Here is a 19,442-nt window from a genome sequence, read left to right as displayed (position 1 = left end):
TCAAGGCCAGCAACATGCTCAACTTCAAGAGACGATGGGACAAACATATGGGGTTGCTACAGAGTTATGCTTAAAAGATGGATTCTCGTGGGAGAGGGGATTCTTGAGTGGGCAGACTTGTTGGGCCGCCGGCCCTTATCTGCCGTCATACTCTATGTTTCTATGAAATCCCCAATGAACATGCATAAACTTGATTTGCATACATTGCCTCCATTATATGCACATTTCTTTCATGCATATTCATTGTGGATATCCTGGCAAGGGGGTACTCCAGGATCGAGTTGAGAAACACGGGGATGGACCACGCAGGTGGCAGAGCTGCTCCCTCTGCACCCAGAGGTTGGACTGAATCCCAGGGCTGCAAGTCACTTAATCCTCCATTGCCCCAGGAACAAACTAAATCCCTGTCTACATGTGAAGCCCTTGGAGTGTGGTTGTGTCATTCCTAGGCCCCTCCCCCTGCTAGGAAAAGTGGGGGAGGGGGAGCTCCTACCTGAGCAGCTCCTGCAGCCATTTCCCTGGGCTGGGAGGAGAGAGAAGAGCAGAAGCTGAAAGAAACATGAGTCTCTCAGCAGATGGACGACTCAGTTTTCTTGTGGACCCATACAGATGACGTCACAGGGAGGGGCGGAGCTCTACTATTTCCTAGATCTAGAAAACACCCTGCGGCAGCAGAGTCTCCGCCTCCTCCTCTTCCCGCCCCCCGAGAAATTCTGAGCCTCGCGCTCCTGTTCCCGCCCCAGGGGCAGAGTTTCTCAGCCTTCGGCGCGTAGCTCCGCCCTCTCCCTTGTGACGTCACCAGCCTTCCCGCCCTTTGGTCCCTTCTCCCAAGTCTGTCAGGCAAAAACTCAACATTTCCCGCCGAGCTTCAGCTGAGGTAGGAGAGTCCTCCGAAAACCGTCTCATTCGAGTGCACAAGCCTGACTAGTTCTGAACTTATTTTAGTAAAGTACATCAAGAAACAATATTCTGGATAAATAGATGACAAATCATACAGAACAAGGAGAAGGGAAGTTGTCAACTGCCTTTGTGTCACTTTGGAATTGTGGGATTAGATCTCACAACCTCAGGATGCAGAGGCAGCAGCTCAACCAGCAACAAAATAGCCCCTGAACAAGCCAAATTACTACAGATGATGCTAACAGGATACCTCAGTCACCAGTGTTGGGCTAAGGCAACTAACCCCTGCTCAGAGAGAGCCCTAAGCCAGCTGGAAGCTAAAGAAGCACAGCCTGGGCTAACACCAGCTCTGATATATTCTAATCACAAAAGGGCTTTTCTCTACCTTTTGTATCTGGTCATTTTATTTTTCAAATCATGTTGATCTCAGGTTCTGGTTTCTGTTCCCTTCTGTCTTTTCTTAACACACTCGCCAGGTTCTCCTGCCCATTTGATATTTCTTCTTTCTCCAAGTTCACCATCCATCTTCCATCTCTGTGTCTCCTAGACTTCCCTCTGTGTCCATCTCCCTGTCATCGTCATCAACACTGGATGTCCCCATCCCCTCCCCTTGTATCCAGCATTACTCTTCTGTGTCCCTATGCCCCTCCCCCTAAGCCCAGCATTGCCCATCAGTGTTCCTATTCTCCTTCATGTCTTCCCTCTGTGTCCATAAACCCTCCCATGTATGGCATTGCCCCTCTGTGTCCATTTACCACTCTCATGCAGTGTTCCCGTTTGTGCCCGTCCTTATACTCTCATCCATGCCCACCACCCCCCTTTTTTCATATATCTCCCTATGTCCAGCTTCTCCCCTCTCTTACTCCCATACACCAATATGTCTTTCGTTCTCTTTTCTCCATCCCTTTGCTGTGTTCAGTATTTCACTTCCTTCTCCTCCTTAGTTCAGTATCTTCTCTTTCCCTTCTCCTCCTCCCTGCAGGTCCAACATCTCTCTTCCAATCCTCCAGCTTCAGCTGCCCCCCAACTTGGGTCTAGCACCCTGCAGATCCAGTCCACATGGGTCTAGCACCTCTTTCCATTACTCCTAGCTCCAGCCCCTATCTCCCTTCTACTCAGCCCCCCAGACCAGGTCCATCTGTCTTCCACTAAGCTCCCAGACCAGTCCATAGCAGCAGACTTTCCCCCACGAGTCCAGTAGCTCCCCCAAGCAGCAGAATCCTCCCCCCATGCAAGTTGGCATCTAAACATTCCTCCTCAACCCCATCTTGGCCCATGCCTGTTATACTAAGGGGAGATCCTGCCAATCCAACCTGATCAGCTTCTTTGACTGGGTGACGAGGAAGCTGGATGCTGGTGAGTCCCTGGACATCGTCTACCTGGATTTCAGCAAAGCATTTGATAGCGTACCACACCGCAGGTTGCTAAGCAAGATGAGTTCTTTAGGTTTGGGTGACACATTGACAAATTGGGTTGGGAACTGGATTGGAGGTAGGCTTCAGAGGGTAGTGGTGAATGGCACCCCCTCCGAAATGTCAGAGGTGATAAGTGGAGTGCCACAGGGCTCCGTCCTGGGCCCGATCTTGTTCAACATCTACATAAGAGACTTGACAGAAGGGCTCCGAGGAAGAATAACATTATTCGCCGATGATGCCAAGCTAAGCAATGTAGTGAACAAGAGCACAACAGACAATAATTCAATGGCAGATGATATGATGCATGACCTACTTCTACTGGAGCACTGGTCTAGGTCCTGGCAACTCAGTTTCAATGCCAAAAAATGCAAAGTCATGCACCTGGGAAGCCGAAATCCATGCAAGCTTTACACCCTAAATGGCGAGATCTTGACAAAAACTGAAGCAGAAAGAGACTTAGGGGTGATTGTCAGGGAAGACATGAAGTCTGCAAATCAAGTTGAGCAAGCTTCATCCAAAGCAAGGCAAATCATAGGTTGCATACGCAGGAGTTTCGTCAGCCGTAGACCTGAAGTCATTATGCCACTGTATAGATCCATGGTGAGACCGCACCTGGAGTACTGTGTGCAATTTTGGAGGCCACATTACCGCAAGGATGTACTGAGACTGGAATCGGTCCAGAGAATGGCCACCAGGATGGTCTCGGGACTCAAGGAGCTCCCGTACGAGGAGCGGTTAGGGAAGTTGCAGCTCTACTCACTCGAGGAACGTAGAGAGAGGGGAGATATGATCGAGACATTCAAGTACCTCACGGGTCGCATCGAAGTGGAAGAGGATATCTTCTTTTTCAAGGGTCCCGCGGCAACAAGGGGACATCAGTGGAAAATCAGGGGCAGGAAACTGCATGATGACACTAGGAAGTTCTTCTTCACCGAAAGGATGGTTGATCGCTGGAATAGTCTTCCACTTCAGGTTATTGAGGCCAGAAGCGTGCCAGATTTTAAGGCCAAATGGGACAAACATGTGGGATCTATCCGCAAAGATAGATAGGGAGGGTCATTGGAGTGGGCAGACTTGATGGGCCGTGGCCCTTATCTGCCGTCTATTTCTATGTTTCTATACCTTTAGCCTCAGCCGCCACGGAGAACAATCTTCAAAGGTCTGCTGATTCTCTTGCTAATGTAGCTTCTGGTTTGGCTGCCATGACCTACAGTGGCAATCTTGGGATTTGAGTCAGCATGGGCAGGAGTCTGTCTACAACAGTGTTTCTCATCTTCTTTAAGCCAAGTGCTCTCTAAAGCTAAAAAAAATCAACCTAGTACCCCCAACCATGCTCCACTCCAGATCCGCCCAAACTACACCCCTTAATAATATTACTAATTGTAATCCAATTTCTTCCATTTATTTTTCATATACACACAATATAATCTTATTAACAATACATAAATATTCCAGCTGATGAGGACCCTCAAGCTAGGCCAGCCAAGGACTTCCTGCGAAGGAGGCCAGGGGTCCCTTTTGCCAAGCCAGGCAGGCAGCAGAAGCAACGTCCCTGAATCACAGATGCTGCCACACTTGGTGGAGGGAAGCTCTGGCCATCTTTGGAGGAGGTCCTCAGCTGGCGGTGCTTGGGAATCCCCACCAGCCACATCAAAGGTCAGCAAGTTCTTCAACACTGGAGAAATAAAACCAGAAATGTGTTTCCTTTTTTGTTGATGATAATCTCACACACTTATTTCCAACAATTCTTCCTTTCTATTCCCTCCTCCAAATCAGCATCTCTTTCCCTCCCTCTTAAGTCCCATGTTCAATATTTAAGTTTCATATATATATATATTTTTGTTTTTCCTGTTTTCCTTGTTTTCTGTGTGGTTTTCATATGACTGTACTCCAAAGGACTCCTGAAGAAGGCAAACACTGCCGAAACACAGTCCGTGTAGGGTCTGACCTACAGAATGCACCAATACATGATACAGTAACTTTATCCTTCTGGGATGTGTTTGGCTTTTAGCATATTGTGACATTTTTAATTTGATCAAGACTTTAATAAATTTAACCATTTTTTACTCTTGGAAGTCCAGGATTCGGTTCCATGTTGTTTTCTTTTGAACACAATACAAAGACATCTGATATATACATTTCCCAAAGCTAACATATTTCAGTCAATAAATTCCATTTTTTAACCTTTGTTCTCTGGAGATTTAATTTTCTATCAAGTTAATTCCAGTTTCTTTTTTTTCCCCCTTTCTTGTCTTCTGCAAATTATTCATCAACTTCAAGAGGTTGTTGTCCATTGGTTCCTCCTAGCATTTCTCTCCCCTCTCTCCCATTGTACAGCATCCTCCCCCCCCCCCCCCATCATGGATCATTTTCCCCTAATTTTCCCCTCCCCACTCCACAGCATATCTTCTCTCCTCCACCCCCATGTGCAACATGTCTCCCTCTCTCTCTGTTCATCTCTCATTCATTCCCTCCCTTGCTGCAAAGGGAGTGGGGAAATAAATAGAGGGAGGGATCCAGGGTGCATCTCTCCCACCTCCTCTACTGCCACATCCAACATGTCTCCTTCTCATCTCATCTGTGGCTCAGGGATGCTTCTGCTGCCTGCCAGGCTTGGCAAAAGGGACCCCTGGCCTCTGCACCCAGAAAGTGCAGCATCTTTCACCCCTGCCCACCATTTCTTCTTCTATCACCCCTCTCCAGCACCATGCCACATCTCTTCCTCCATCACTATGTCCAACATTCCTCCCTCTTGCATCCCTCTCAATCAGTCCCACTGTTCCCTCGCCATATCCATTTTTTCCTCTCATCCTTCTCTTACCCATGCATTATCTCACTCCTCTCCCTCCCTATGCCCAACACTTCTCTTCTTTTTTTAATGACTTGAAGGAGGGTATTTCCAACAGATATTCTTGGCTCGAGCGCAGGGCGCGTGCTGGTGTATGGTAATCTCACACACTCATTTCCAACAATTCTCCCTTTCTATTCCCTCCTCCAAATTAGCATCTCTTTCCCTCCCTCTTAAGTCCCATGTTCATGCCCACTTCCTCCCTCCCTTCTGTGTCTCAAGTTTATGCCCCTCTCCCTCCTTCCAGCCTTTGTCCCAAGTTTATGCTCCTCCCAGGTCCCAATGTTCTTTTTCCCCCTCACTCTTTCCTTCCTTTGTCCCACATTCATGTCCCCTATCTCCGTTACTTATCCCAACGTTCTCGCTCCCTTCAGGGCTATCCAGGTGGGCCTTCTTCTTTACACCTTCAGCCGCAGGGTTCTGGCTCCTGCACATTGCATGTGGTTGACCCAGAAGCCTTTCCTTTGACCTTGGAAGAAAGGCCTCCGGGCCAGCTTTGGCAGTGTGTTGGGAGCCTACACACCGCTCTGTGAAGGGGTGTGTGCAGCTGGAGAGAAGGAAGGAGATGCTGCTGAGGCTGCTAGTCCAGGAGGGGTATAGGAGACAAATTGATGGCCACAGCGGCATCTGCAGAAAGGCGGGAGGATGCAGCAACGGCGGTACCAGAAGTGGTAGGACGGCAAGAGATGATAGTGCCATGTACCTCATGTAGAGAACATCTGGTCTACAATACCAAAGCTATTTGAGAGTGCAGGAAGAACCTGCAGTGTCATATTCAATGATGTGTGAATGTTTTGCTAAATTTTTAGATTGAAGCTTTTATTACACTCAGTACAGGTACATGATTAGTCTCCTCTATGGATCATTTGGTGAATTTTTTAGTGTAAGGAGGAATCCCTTTGGAGTGGACCCCGGATGCTGGGTGGAAAACCCTCACAAGTCATTTATTCCTTTATCGATTTGGGCCGTGAGCCGGGACCAGATTCTCTCTGGCAGGCCGCAGCAAGCACTTCACTCACACTTTTATGCATGTCAAAAACTTCAGACCCCTCCAGTAGTTATGTAGGAACTGAACTTCAACTTTATTGTTCTTCTCTCTAAGGGGAAAGAGGCATTTCTTAAACATGCAGTTACTATCAAAAATAACAACCTATGTATTGTTTATTCAAAGCTTCTATACCCCTACTAATGACTGGGGAGTCAATTCAAAGCAGTTTACATGAGCTTCTGTAATGGTGTTACAATACAGAGTTAGCGTTTTCTGAGATGGTTTTCAATACAGACACATTTATACCATAGTCAATCATCCTATGGATATACACATATAATACTGGTATCGTGTACTCTGTTCATACGAAATCCTACTTATTTGCACACATAATATATTTATATTTCTTTAATTTTCTTTACCGTTCTCCAGGGAAGCTCAGAATGGTTTACATGAATTTATTCAGGTACTCAAGCATTTTTCCCTGTCTGTTCCAGCAGGCTCACAATCTCTCTAATGTACCTGGGGCAATGGAGGGATTAAGTGACTTGCCCAGGGTCATAAGGAGAAGCTTTAACCAATGCACCACACTCTCCCCTGTATAATACCTGTATCATGCTCTGTCGTGTTCCATGTTGCTTTATTAGTTAAAGTAGTCTGTGAAGAAGAGGGTCTTTATCCCTTTCCTGAACTTTCCAGTGTCCTTTTCTAGTTTTAATTCCTTCGGTTGGGAGTTCCACCACCTTGGAGTCATCACTGAGAACATTCTTGCCCCGACGCTCTTGTATTTGATGTCTCTGAAGGAGGATATTTCCAACAGATAATCTTGACTCAAGTGCAGGGCGTGTGCTGGTGTAGGGTAATGTAGTGTGGCTGCTGATTAGTGCGGTTCTGAGAGATGAATGATTTTGTGCGTCAGCAACAAGATCTTGAATTTCCCAGCAGAAATCTTGCTGCTGCATTTTGTACCATTTCAAACTGCTTGATCCTGTACTTTGGAATGCCCAGCAGGGTCACGTTGCAGTAGTCAAAGATTGAGAGTACCAAGGCTGTTATTACATTGGATATCGCTTAATGAGCAAGATAAGGTTTAAGTCTTCTAAAGCAGTAGAGCTTGCCATAAGCATTTTTACATTTACAAAGTCTCTTTCCATAAGTTGGTAAAGTATTTGTACATCTCCTATGATCAAGATCCTCCGTGCTGGTAGGAATCTAATCTATTGGTGGAGATAGCCCAAAAAGTACAGTTACTTACCATAACAGGTGTTTTTTGGTTAGCTTGGAGGTCACCCACATGTCGAGAATATGCGGCCTGCTTGTTCTGGGATAAAGCACAGTTACTTACCATAACAGGTGTTATCCAGGGACAGCAGGCAGATATATTCTCGACATTTGGGTGAAGTCATCCACGGAGCCCCGACGCGGACAGCTTTTCAAGCAAACTTGATTGAAGATCTCAAGTTTGCTAGTGCTGCACCACGCATGTGTGCCTTCCTGCTCCACTAGAGGGTGCATCCCCTCCTCGTGGTCTTCAGATAGCTAGCAAAGAAGCCAACCCGGAGAGGTGGGAGGGTTGCAAGAATATCTGCCTGCTGTCCCTGGATAACACCTGTTACGGTAAGTAACTGTGCTTTATCCCAGGACAAGCAGGCAGCATATTCTCGACATGTGGATGACCTCCAAGCTAACCAAAAAAGGAACGGAGGGAAAGTTGGCAGTTTATGAAAACAGATTACGAAAAACCGACTGGCCAAATTGGCCGTCGCGCCTGGAAAAGGCATCCAGACAGTAGTGAGATGTGAACCGAAGACCAAGTGGCGGCCTTGCAGATCTCCTCAATAGGCGTGGACCTGAGGAAAGCGACCGACGCCATCACTCGGACTTTATGCCCCGTGACCCGACCGTGCAGCGAGAGACCAGCCTGAGCGGAACAGAAGGAAATACAAACAGCTAACCAGTTGGACAAGATGCGCTTGGAAACAAGATGGCCCAACCTATTAGGATCAAAGGACAAGAAAAGTTGAGGATCCTTCCGATGAGACTGGGTGCGATGTAGGTAGAAAGCCAACGCTCGCTTACAATCAACAGTGTGAAGCGCCACTTCTCCAGGGTGAGAATGGGGCTTAGGAAAAAACACCAGAAGCACAATAGACTGATTAAAGTAGAAATCCGAAACCACCTTAGGCAAGAACTTAGGATGAGTACGCAGGACCACCTTGTCATGATGAAAGACAGTAAAAGGCGAGTCCGCAACCAGAGCCTGCTGCTTACTAACCCTGCGAGCCGAGGTGCGAGCAATGAGGAACAGCACCTTCCAAGTAAGGAACTTAAGATGGGCCCTTCTAAAGGTTTCATCAAGTGGGCAAGAACCACATTACGATCCCAAACTACCAGGGGAGGCTTGAAAGGAGGATTAACATTCAAGAGACCCCTCATGAAGCAAGAAACTAGAGGATGGACCGAGAGCGATTTCCCATCGAGCTGCCAATGAAAGGCAGCAATCTCAGAGACATGAACTCTAATAGAGGTCGATATGAGGCCAGAACGAGACAAGTGAAGCAAGTAATCCAGCACCGAGGACAAGGAGACAGACAGAGGTTCAACACGATGGGAGACACACCACGCTATGAACCGGGACCACTTCTGAGAATAACACTGCCTAGTAGAAGCCTTCCGAGAAGCTTCCAGGACATCTCGCACTTCCTGAGACAACTCCAAGGAAGGAGTCAGGTGGAAAGGAACCAAGCCGTCAAGTGCAGAGATTGTAGATTGGGATGCAGCAACGACCCCCGACTCTGGGACAGCAGAGAAGGAAAGACAGGCAGAAGTAGAGGCTCCCTGACACTGAGTTGAAGAAGAAGGGAGAACCACGGCTGCCGAGGCCACCGAGACGCTATCAAAATCATGCTGGCGTGGGACGATTTGAGGTGTACAAGCGTCCTTAGAATCAGAGGAAAGGAAGGAAACGCATAAAGGAACCTGCCCGTCCAATTGAGAAGGAAAGCATCTGCCTTGAGACGATCCGGGGAGTACATCCTCGAGCAGAAGAGAGGCAGCTTGTGATTGAGGGGAGAAGCGAACAGATCTATCTGCAGAGTCCCCCACCGAACAAACACCTGACGCAGAACATGGGAATGGAGAGACCATTCGTGAGGCTGAAGAAGGCGACTCATCTTGTCTCTAGGCAATTGTGTTCGCCCTGAATGTACACAGCACAAAGAAAGATGTTGTGGCGCAACGCCCATCGCCAAAGATGCAGAGCTTCCCAACAGAGAGAGAGCCCGTCCCCCCTGTTTGTTTACATACTACATTGCCACCTGGTTGTCTGTCCGACTAGGACCACCTGATCCTGCAGCAAATGACGAAAAGTTACCACGGCATTGTAAATGGCTCAGAGCTCCAGGAGGTTGATGTGGCAGCAACGATCCGCACTGGACCAAAGACTCTGAGTCCGAAGACCGTCAATGTGCGCTCCCCAGGTGTACGTCAAGGAGTCTGTCGTCAGAACCTTCTGGGCCGGGGGCATGGGAAAGAGCAAACCTCTTGGCAGATTGGAAGAGCTGGCCCACCAACGGAGCGAGCATGTCAAGGTGGGAGTTACTGCAATGTGCTAAGAAGCAGGATCCCGATCCTACTGCCACTGAGATGCTACAGTCCACTGAGGGACACAAAGCTGTAACCTGGCGAACGGTGTAACATGAACGGTGGAGGCCATGTGCCCCAAGAGAATCATCATCTGCCTAGCCGAGACCGGGGCAACAACGCCCAAGTCGAACCGTGTCCAGCACGGCCCCGATAAACTGAGAGGGATTGAGAAGGACACAGATGGAACTTGGGGAAGTTTATCTCGAACCCCAGACCCTGAAGAGAAGTAATAGTCTGACGTGTCGCTGAAGTAACCCCCTCCCTCGATGGGGCTTTGATAAGCCAATCGTCAAGGCACGGGAAGACCTGAAGCCCTTGCGACCGCAAGGCCGCCGCCACTACCACGAGGCACTTCGTAAAGACCCGTGGGGACGAAGCGAGACTGAAGGGCAGGACTCGATACTGTAAGTGCAGGTCCCCCACCTGAAGGTGAAGAAACCGTCGAGAAGCCCGGTGAATTGGAATATGAATGTAGGCTTCCTTCAGGTCAAGGGAACACAACCAGTCCCTCTCGTCCATCAAGGGATACAAAGTGGGAAGCAAGAGCATGCGGAACTTTTCCCAAAACAGGAACCTGTTCAGCTTCCGAACATCCAGGAAAGGGCGGAGGTCCCCGGTCTTTTTTGGGACCAGAAAGTACCGTGAATAAACCCCGGAGCCCCGCTGACATGGGGGAACTTCCTCAACCGCCCGAAGTCGAAGGAGGGCCCGAGCCTCCCAAAGAAGCAGGGGAAGCTGCGCTCAGTTGGAATGAGACTCTCCTGGAGGACTGTCCGGCGGCACAATCCGGAAGTTGAGGGAGTAACCCTCTCGGATGACAGAGAGGACCCAAGAGTCCACGGTGATCAGCTCCCAGCGATGGTAAAAGGCGCAGAGACAGCCCCTGATCGGAAGAGAGGAAGGATCGTGGGTGGAGGAGGCCAGCCCCCTCCCACCAAGCCAGTCAAAAAGACGGTGACGGCTTAGCCGGCGCAGGAGTCTGAGGTTTCGGAGGAGCTCTCTGCTGCTGCGGGGGACGAGAAAATGCTGGCGTCGACTTCTGCAGGTAGCACCAAGGCAGCAATCTATATGACTTGGGCGGAGTGGACTTTGCCTTAGTCCAAACCATGCTCAGAGAGGCGTTTCGTGGCCGCCTCGATGGAATCATCGAACAGCTCGTTCCCCAAGCATGGAAGATTGGCCGACCGATCTTGGAGGGTGAGGTCCATATCCACAACGCGGAGCCACGCCAACCGGCGCATGGCTACCGCAAAGGCGGAGACCCTGGAGGAGAGCTCAAACACATCATAGGCATGTACAGCCGAAGCTGAGACAGAGTATCCACCAGCCTGCGAAATTCTGCATGGTGCTGGACCGGCAAATCCTTCTGGAAAGATGGAAGGGACTTAACACACCACTTAAGATAGGAGGTAAAAGTAAAGTTATAATTCAGCACTCTGTTCGCCATCATGGAGTTTTGATACAGGCGTCTCCCAAACTTATCCATCGTCCGACCCTCCTGGCCCGGCAGGACAGCTGCATACACCTTAGAAGGGTGAGACTTCTTGAGAGTGGACTCCACCACCAAAGATTGGTGGGAAAGCTGAGCTTTCTCAAACCCCTTACAGGGCACTGTCCGATACCGAGACTCCATTTTATATAGAATGGCCGGAATGGCATAAGGAGTCTCCAGGTTGCGAAAAAACGTCTGTTGCAACACCGGGTTCAAGGGTAGCCGCATCTCCTCCAAATACTCCTTGGTATATTTGGAGTCCGACTGAAGGTCTAAATGTAACGCTCTTCCCATGTCCTGAACAAATCTAGTGAAGGACGAGGGCCTGCTCTCAGACTGCTCCTCGAGGGGGGTGGTCGAACGAGACCGTAAGGCCGCCGAGAAGGACGGGGAAGCCTCCCTGGAATACTGCGCTGACATATCAATATCCATGAGCATGGACGCCAAGGAAGCCCCGCTAAAAGAACGGGGCGGAGTTGTCGAAAGCCGGCGTTTGGAAGTCCCCGGCGGGGAGGACCTCGGGGTCCAGGACAGCGAGGCCCGATGAAGATGCTCCGGGGAACCGAGGCCTGAAGATAACGCGAGGGAGAACCCCCCGAAACGGGGCCCGCTCGTGACCGCGCTCCCGACCGGGCAGGCGACCTCAGCAGACTAGGGTCAGACCGAGACAGGTCCAAGGGTTTAATGGATCCCGTAGTGCGAGGGCCCGTAGACCTACCCCGCCTCAAGGGGGAGTCCCGGGGATGCTTCGCAGGCTTCCGAGACGAGGGCGATAGACGTCGGGACCAGTGCCTCGACCGAGGCCGGTCTGAAGGCGAAGTCCGCCTCGAAGGAAGGGGCGAGGAGTCAGACGAGGATAGATGCCAAGACCGGCACACCTTGCCTCGAGAAGCCTCGACCCAATGCTCAGGCTGGTCCACAACGTGTGAGGCCGAGGACAGGGCAAGCTGAGCGAAAGCCGAGGAGAGCTCCGAGGAAATGATCGCCTTTAGCACATCCTTGAACATCGGCACCGAGACCATATTTGGACGTACAGGTGCTGCAGTGCGGTCCACCGAGGGCGACTTCAAGGAAGAGTATTCCCTTATGGTGGAGGCACGCTTAGAGATCTTAGATGATGGTCTCGTTGAGGCCGGCGGGACTACACTCACCGCATGGATGGCCAGAGACTCTGAGGAAGGCTTCTTCGGTAGCTGAACTGAACCTGAAAACGGAAGAGGGGACTTACCCGGAGCCGAGGTCTTCAAAGTCGAGGTCCCCGAGGCCTTCGAAGTTGAGGGAGATTTGCCCAGGGCCGAGGTCTTCAACGCTGACGTCGAGGTCAAGGTCGAAGCCAAGACCGGAGCCGAAGCAGGGTCAGTCTCCATGGCAAAGAGCTCCGCAAATTGAGCCCGACGCCACCTGAGAGCCTGAGGTTGTAGAGTGGAACAACGAGGACAGGAGTCCGTGGGGTGATCAGCTCCCAGGCACAGGTTACACCAGCGGTTCGGGTCTGTAATTGAAATAACCCAACTGCACTGCGCACACTTTTTAAACCCGATAAGAGGCCGGGACATAGGGAAACAAACGGCCGCGGCCACGATAAACCGGGAGCCCCCGGTTCACCAAAACGAAAAAGAAAAATCACACGAGTGGAGAAAAAAAACATGAATTAACCTCACAGCGACTCCCGAACTAAAACAAAAAAGCCGCGGTGCTAGAAAGGCACTTAGAAGAACGCAGAGAAGAGAGACAGGGCTTTCTGGCTCCGCAGGAAACTAAGAACTTAAGACCACGAGGAGGGGATGCGCCCTCTAGTGGAGCAGGAAGGCACACATGCGTGGTGCAACACTAGCAAACTTGAGATCTTCAATCAAGTTTGCTTGAAAAGCTGTCCCGTCGGGGCTTCGTGGATGACATCACCCACATGTAGAGAATATGCTGCCTGCTTGTCCTGAGATAAGACGGTTCACTTGCCCAAGGCAGTAGCTTAAGAAACCTCTGATGATGTCACTCCTGGATTCCATTGAATGCACCATTCAGAGAGCTTCTAGCTTGGGCTCATGCACTGTAACTCTTCCAGAAGGTGCTGGAAACTCAGACTGAGCTTCCAACTGCCTTCTGCATGCTGTTTACTGTTTAAACACAATGCAAATCAAATTTCACCTTTCATCCCCTTTACACAGAAAACTCTGGCCAGGCTGCATACTGCAGTGATGATATTAAAACCACCTTTAAAAGAAGCCCTAGAATAGGGATCGCTAATATTCTGTGTCTAGGCTGGGGAGATTCATGCACTAAAACTCACATCTCCTGGTGCATGAATTTACCCCAGGCTACACTCTCTCCCCTTTTCAAGAATAAACCTCAAAGAAATCATTTGGGATGTCCTCATCCAATGCTCCAACCTCTATCAGGAAAGCAAAATCTCTTAAGAGCCATCGGAACAGACATGCATGCAGCGCAAGGACTTCTAATTCTCCCTCTCGCCGAGATTCTCGGAGATCTCCGAGAATCTCGGCGAGAGGGAGAATTAGAAGTCCTTGAGCATGCGCAGATGCATGCTCAAGGCCGGCAGAAGCAGGAAGATCTTCTAGCGGCACCGGCACATCCTGTGGGCTGCGTGCCTGTGCCAGACGGGGAGGGGAAGTTTAAGTTGTTTGGGTGGGGGGTGCCGGTTCGAGCGGGGGGGCCTTTACGAACAGGAGGGGAGCGATGCCAGTTATCGAGGGGGTGCTCGCAAATCAGAGCTGTGATTGAATCTTACACAAAACTGTTTCTTGCAACTGTGATAAAGACTGGTTTAGGGATTGGCAAGGCCTACTGAAAATATGACCTGGGTTTAATGAAAAGATTTGTGAAAAGCATAGCTATTTTTTGGGAAAAGAAACCATGAAGGAATAGGCTCTTCCCTGCTGTTTAATAAAGAGTTCCTTTTTTGTTCAGAACACTACAAATAATAATGATAATAATAATAATTTATTTTCTTATATACTGCCCCACCAGTAGTTGTGGGCAGTTCATAACAGTAAGACTTAACATTTCAGTTAGTAATACAATTTCATAAAAACAACTATCATAACTACATGTGTTTGTACAAATCCATTCCTGCTTTGTCACAATCACCTACATATTCTTTATTGATATTTTCACTCAGCAATTTCTGCTTGATAGTTGTTTCTTCCACCACTCTTAGATATGAATCCTTTTGGGCGTTTTTAAAGCTGAGTGACTGCTATATCCTTTATCACATTCTGAACATGTATATGGTTTCTCTCCAGTATGAATCCTCTCATGTACTTTTAAACATGATCACACACTAAAGCTTCTCCAACATACTGGACATGTAAATGGTTTCTCTCAAGTATGAATCCTCTCATGATGTCTTAAAATTAATTGCTCTCTAAATCTTTTCCCACATTTGCAACAGGTATATGGTTTCTCTCCAGTATGAATTCTCTTGTGAAGGTTTAAATCCGATTGCCCATTAAAGTTTTTACCACATTCTAGACATGTATACAGTTTCTCTGCGGTATGACTCTTGTTTTCTTGATTCGTGATTAAAACTTTTGCCACCTTCTGGACATGTATACAATTTCTCTCCAGTATGAATCTTCTCATGTACTTTTAAACGTGATTGCCGATTAAAGCTTCTCCCACATTCTGAACATGTAAATTGTTTCTCTCCAGTCTGAATGTGGAAAACTCTACCTGACCAGAGCTGTGATTGAATCTTACACAAAAGTTTCTTGCAACTATGATAAAGACTGGTTTAGGGATTGGCAAGGCCTACTGAAAATATGACCTGGGTTTAATGAAAAGATTTGTGAAAAGCATAGCTATTTCTTGGGAAAAGAAACCATGAAGGAACAGGCTCTTCCCTGCTGTTTAATAAAGAGTTCCTTTTTTATTCAGAACACTATAAAGTGTGATACATGTGTTTGTACAAATCCATTCCTGAGCACAACGCCACCTGCTCTGTCACAGTCTCATAGTTATTCTTTACTGAAATTGTCACTTGGCGATTTCTGCTCTTAGATATGAATCCTTTTGAGCATTTTTAAAGCTGAGTGATTACTATATCTTTTACAATAATCTATACATGTAAATGGTTTCTCTCCTATATTAATTCTGTAGTGCTTTTTTAAATGTGATTTCTGAGTAAAGCTTATTCCACATTCTGAACATGAAAATGATTTCTCTCCAGTATGAATTCATGAATGTAAATTAAAAACTTTCTAACATTCTGAACATGTACATAGTTTCTCTCCAGTAAATCCTCTTGCGTTTTTTAATCTGACTAGCATTTATATAGTTTCGCTCCAGTATGAATCCTGTTATGTATTTTTAAACTTGAATGCAAACTAAAGCTTTTTCCACATTCTAAGAATGTACATGGTTTCTCCCCAGTATGCATCTTTCGTGTTTTCTTAAATAAAATTTGAGACTAAATCTTTTCCCACATTCTAAACATATATATGGTTTCTCTCCAATATGAATCCTCCTGTGCTCTTTTAAAGATGACTGATTATTAAAGCTTTTACCACATTCTGAACAGGTTTCTCTCCAGTATGAATCCTCCTGTGGATTTTTAAAGTTGAGGGATCATGATATCTCTTACTACATTCTATACATGGATACTGATTCTCTCAGGTATGAATCCTCTTGTGACCATTTAATTGCGATTGCAGAGTAAAGCTTTTACCACATTCTGGGCAGGTATATGGTTTCTCTCCAGTATGAATTCTTATGTGGATTTTTAAAGCTGAAGGATCACTATATCTCCTACCACAGTCTGAACAGGTAAGCAGTTTCCTTCCGGTATGATTTCTCTCATGTTTTCTTAAATTTGATTTGTGCTTAAAACTTTTGCCACATTCTAGACATGTATATGGTTTCTCTCCAGTATGAATCCTCTCATGTATTTTTAACACTGATAGCTGTTTAAAGCTTTTACCACAGTCTGGACATGTGTATGGTTTCTCTCCAGTATGAATCCTCTCATGTATTTGTAACCCTGATAGCTGATTAAAGCATTTACCACATTCTGGACATGTATATGGTTTTTCTCCAGTATGAATCCTGTCATGTCTTTTTAAAGTTGAGGTATGACTAAAGCTTTTACCACATTCTGGGCAGGTATATGGTTTCTCTCCAGTATGAATTCTCTTGTGGATTTTTAAATTTGATTGTAGAGTAAAGCTTTTACCACATTCTAGACAGGTATATGGTTTCTCTCCTGTATGAATTCTCTTGTGGATTTTTAAAGCAGAGCGATCACTACATCTCCTACCACAGTCTAGACAGGTAAGCAGTTTCCTTCCAGTACAATTCCTCTCATGTTTCCTTAAAATTGACTGGTATTTAAAACTTTTGCCACATTCTGTACATGTATATGGTTTTTCCCCAGTATGAATCCTCTCATGTTTTTTTAAAGTTGACTGGTGATGAAAGCTTTTCCCACATTCTGAACAGGCATATGGTTTTTCTCCAGTATGAATCCTCTCATGTATTTTTAAAGTTGAGGGACGACTATATCTCTTACCACATTCTGGACATGAATATGGTTTCTCTCCAGTATGAAACCTCTTGTGCCTTTTTAAAGTTGAGGTATGACTAAAACTTTTACCACATTCTGAACAGGTATATGGTTTTTCCCCAGTATGAATTCTGTCATGTATTTTTAACACTGATATCTGATTAAAACTTTTGCCACATTCTGTACATGTATATGGTTTCTCTCCAGTATGAATTCTTTTGTGAAGATTTAAATTTGATTGCCGATTAAAGCTTTTACCACATTCTGGACATGTATATGGTTTTTCTCCAGTATGAATCCTCTCATGTTTTTTTAAAGTTGACTGGTGATAAAAACTTTTCCCACATTCTGAACAGCTGTATGGTTTCTCTCCAGTATGAATCCTCTCATGTATTTTTAAAGCTGAGAGCTGACTATATCTCTTACCACATTCTGGACATGAATATGGTTTCTCTCCAGTATGAAACCTCTTGTGCCTATTGAAAGCTGAGGTATAACCAAAGCTTTTACCACATTCTGAACAGGTATATGGTTTTTCTCCAGTATGAATCCTCGCATGTACTTTTAACTCTGATACCTGATTAAAGCTTTTACCACATTTTGGACATGTATATGGTTTCTCTCCAGTATGAATTCTTTTGTGAAGATTTAAATTTGATAACCGATTAAAGCTTTTCCCACATTCTGAACAGGAATATGGTTTCTCTCCAGTATGAATCCTCTTGTGCGCTTTTAAAGCTGAGATATGACTAAAACTTTTCCTACATTCTGGACATGTATATGGTTTCTCTCCAGTATGAATTCTTTTGTGAAGATTCAAATTTGATTGTTGATTAAAGCTTTTCCCACATTCTGGACATGTATATGGTTTTTCTCCAGTATGAATCCTCTCATGTTTTTTAAAAGTTGACTGGCGATGAAAGCTTTTCCCACATTCTGAACAGGTATATGGTTTATCTCCAGTATGAATCCTCTTGTGCATTTTTAAAGCTGACGGATGACTATATCTCTTACCACATTCTTCACAGGTAAACGGTTTCTTTCCGGTATGATTCCTCTTATGTTTTCTTAAATTTGATTGATGATTAAAACTTTTGCCACGTGCTGGATATGTAAATGGCCTCTCACTCTCATGGATCTTCTGAAGACACTGTAAACCTGTTTGATGATAAAAAGTTTTATCATAATATAAAGATGTAAAATGTTTTGTGCACTCTTACATATGATATTAAAGTAATTTGATTTATTCCTGCTTGTATTACTTGTTGAATTGTTATCCCAGGACAAGCAGGCAGCCTATTCTCACATATGAGCAACGTCATCAACGGAGCCCGGATGCGGAAGCCTCGCAAGCAAACTTGCTTGAAAAAACTCAAAGTTTCGAGACAACCGCACCGTGCATGCGCGAGTGCCTTCCCGCCCAGCGTAGGGCACGTCTCTTCAGTTCTGTTTTCCGTGGAACCGAGAAGTCCATCTTTGACTCTCTGTGTTTAACTTCGTTACTTTGTACCTTCTCTCAACCGCGGTTTGTGTTTATTTCTTCACGAATCGCTGTTTTTACTACTTTTATTTCTTTAAAAAAATTTTTTTTTATTTTCTTCCGTTCGGCTGCAGGGACAGGCCGCCCGGCCACAGCCCAGAGGCTTCGATTTTGCGGTGGCTATTTTTTCTCCTATGTCCCGGCCAACTACAGGGTTCAAGAAGTGTAGCAAGTGCCAGCGTACAATTTCCCTTATGGACCCACACCGTTGGTGCCTCAAGTGCCTTTGGCTGGACCATCAACCGAAGTCGTGCGAGCGCTGTGCTACTCTTCAACCTTGAGCCCTTAAACGTCGTCGTCTTTTGGTGGACAAGTTCTTTGAGATGGATTCTTCCTCCGATCCCTCGACGTCGAAGGCAGCCTCGACCTCACCTTCGACTGAGCCTCCTCCTGCTTCTACTGCTTCCACTTCGAGCCTCATCAGACCTTCTTCATTTGCAGCGGCTCTCTCATTGACGACTCCTGCTGTTTCTTCCCCTATATCCTCAGGTTAGGTAACTCAGCAGAAAGTTCTAGCAGTGGTTCTTAAGGTGCCTAAGACTTTCAAGTCAAAGCACATTCCCACTGCCTCTGTGGAACTTCCAGCCAAGGCAGGTGGGCCGGTTTAAGACACGTTACCCTCCTTGCCGGCAGCTTTCCAGATCATGTTAGAGAAGCAATTAATGCAGTTCCTTATTAATATGGGACCGAAGCTTCTACCTCTTATCCAGCCTGGGCATTCTGCAGACTCCCGCAAGGTCGAGCCGCTTCCTTTGCCTCAGTCTGAGCTTCGACACTCTTTGCAAGGAGCAGAGTCTCTGCGAGTGTCTGGTCTGGCATCCAAGCACGACATGCAAGGAGCAGATTCTTTGCCAGTGCCTCGGCGGAAATCCTCACACTCTATCCAAGGAGCAGAGTCTTTGGGAGTGTATCGAGATTCCTCCACCAAGCCTCTGGAGCTTCGCTCTACAGCCTCTAGTCCTATCCATTCATTGGTAGAATCGGCTGCTTCTGTCTCAGAGGTGAAATATCCTCGATCATCGAGATCTGCTTCCAAGCACCATTCTCACAGAAGATTGAGACATTCATCGAGGCAGTTCTTCTTCTAAAGAACATC

General features: G+C 46.8%; 1 protein-coding gene across 10 annotated transcripts in view; it reads right to left on the bottom strand.

The window, feature by feature from the left end:
• The window catches only part of LOC117355233 (zinc finger protein 271-like), a 906,970-nt gene that overhangs the window by 639,640 nt on the left and 247,888 nt on the right, over positions 1-19,442 (bottom strand). For 2 of the 10 annotated variants that reach the window (XM_033933515.1, XM_033933517.1), the window contains one exon: positions 14,228-17,964. The exons of 7 other annotated variants lie outside the window; for them this stretch is intronic. In XM_033933515.1, the coding sequence (XP_033789406.1) occupies positions 15,917-17,964 (2,048 nt within the window). In that variant the 3' untranslated portion in view covers positions 14,228-15,916. Of the gene's footprint in view, positions 1-493; positions 616-14,227; positions 17,965-19,442 lie in introns of those variants that run through there. One more of the 10 variants, XM_033933513.1, reaches the window with a different exon arrangement.

Source organism: Geotrypetes seraphini, chromosome 2, assembly GCF_902459505.1.
Source record: "Geotrypetes seraphini chromosome 2, aGeoSer1.1, whole genome shotgun sequence".
NCBI lineage: Eukaryota > Metazoa > Chordata > Amphibia > Gymnophiona > Dermophiidae > Geotrypetes > Geotrypetes seraphini.
Note: the sequence above shows the minus strand (reverse complement) of the source record. Positions and strands in the feature narration are given on the sequence as shown.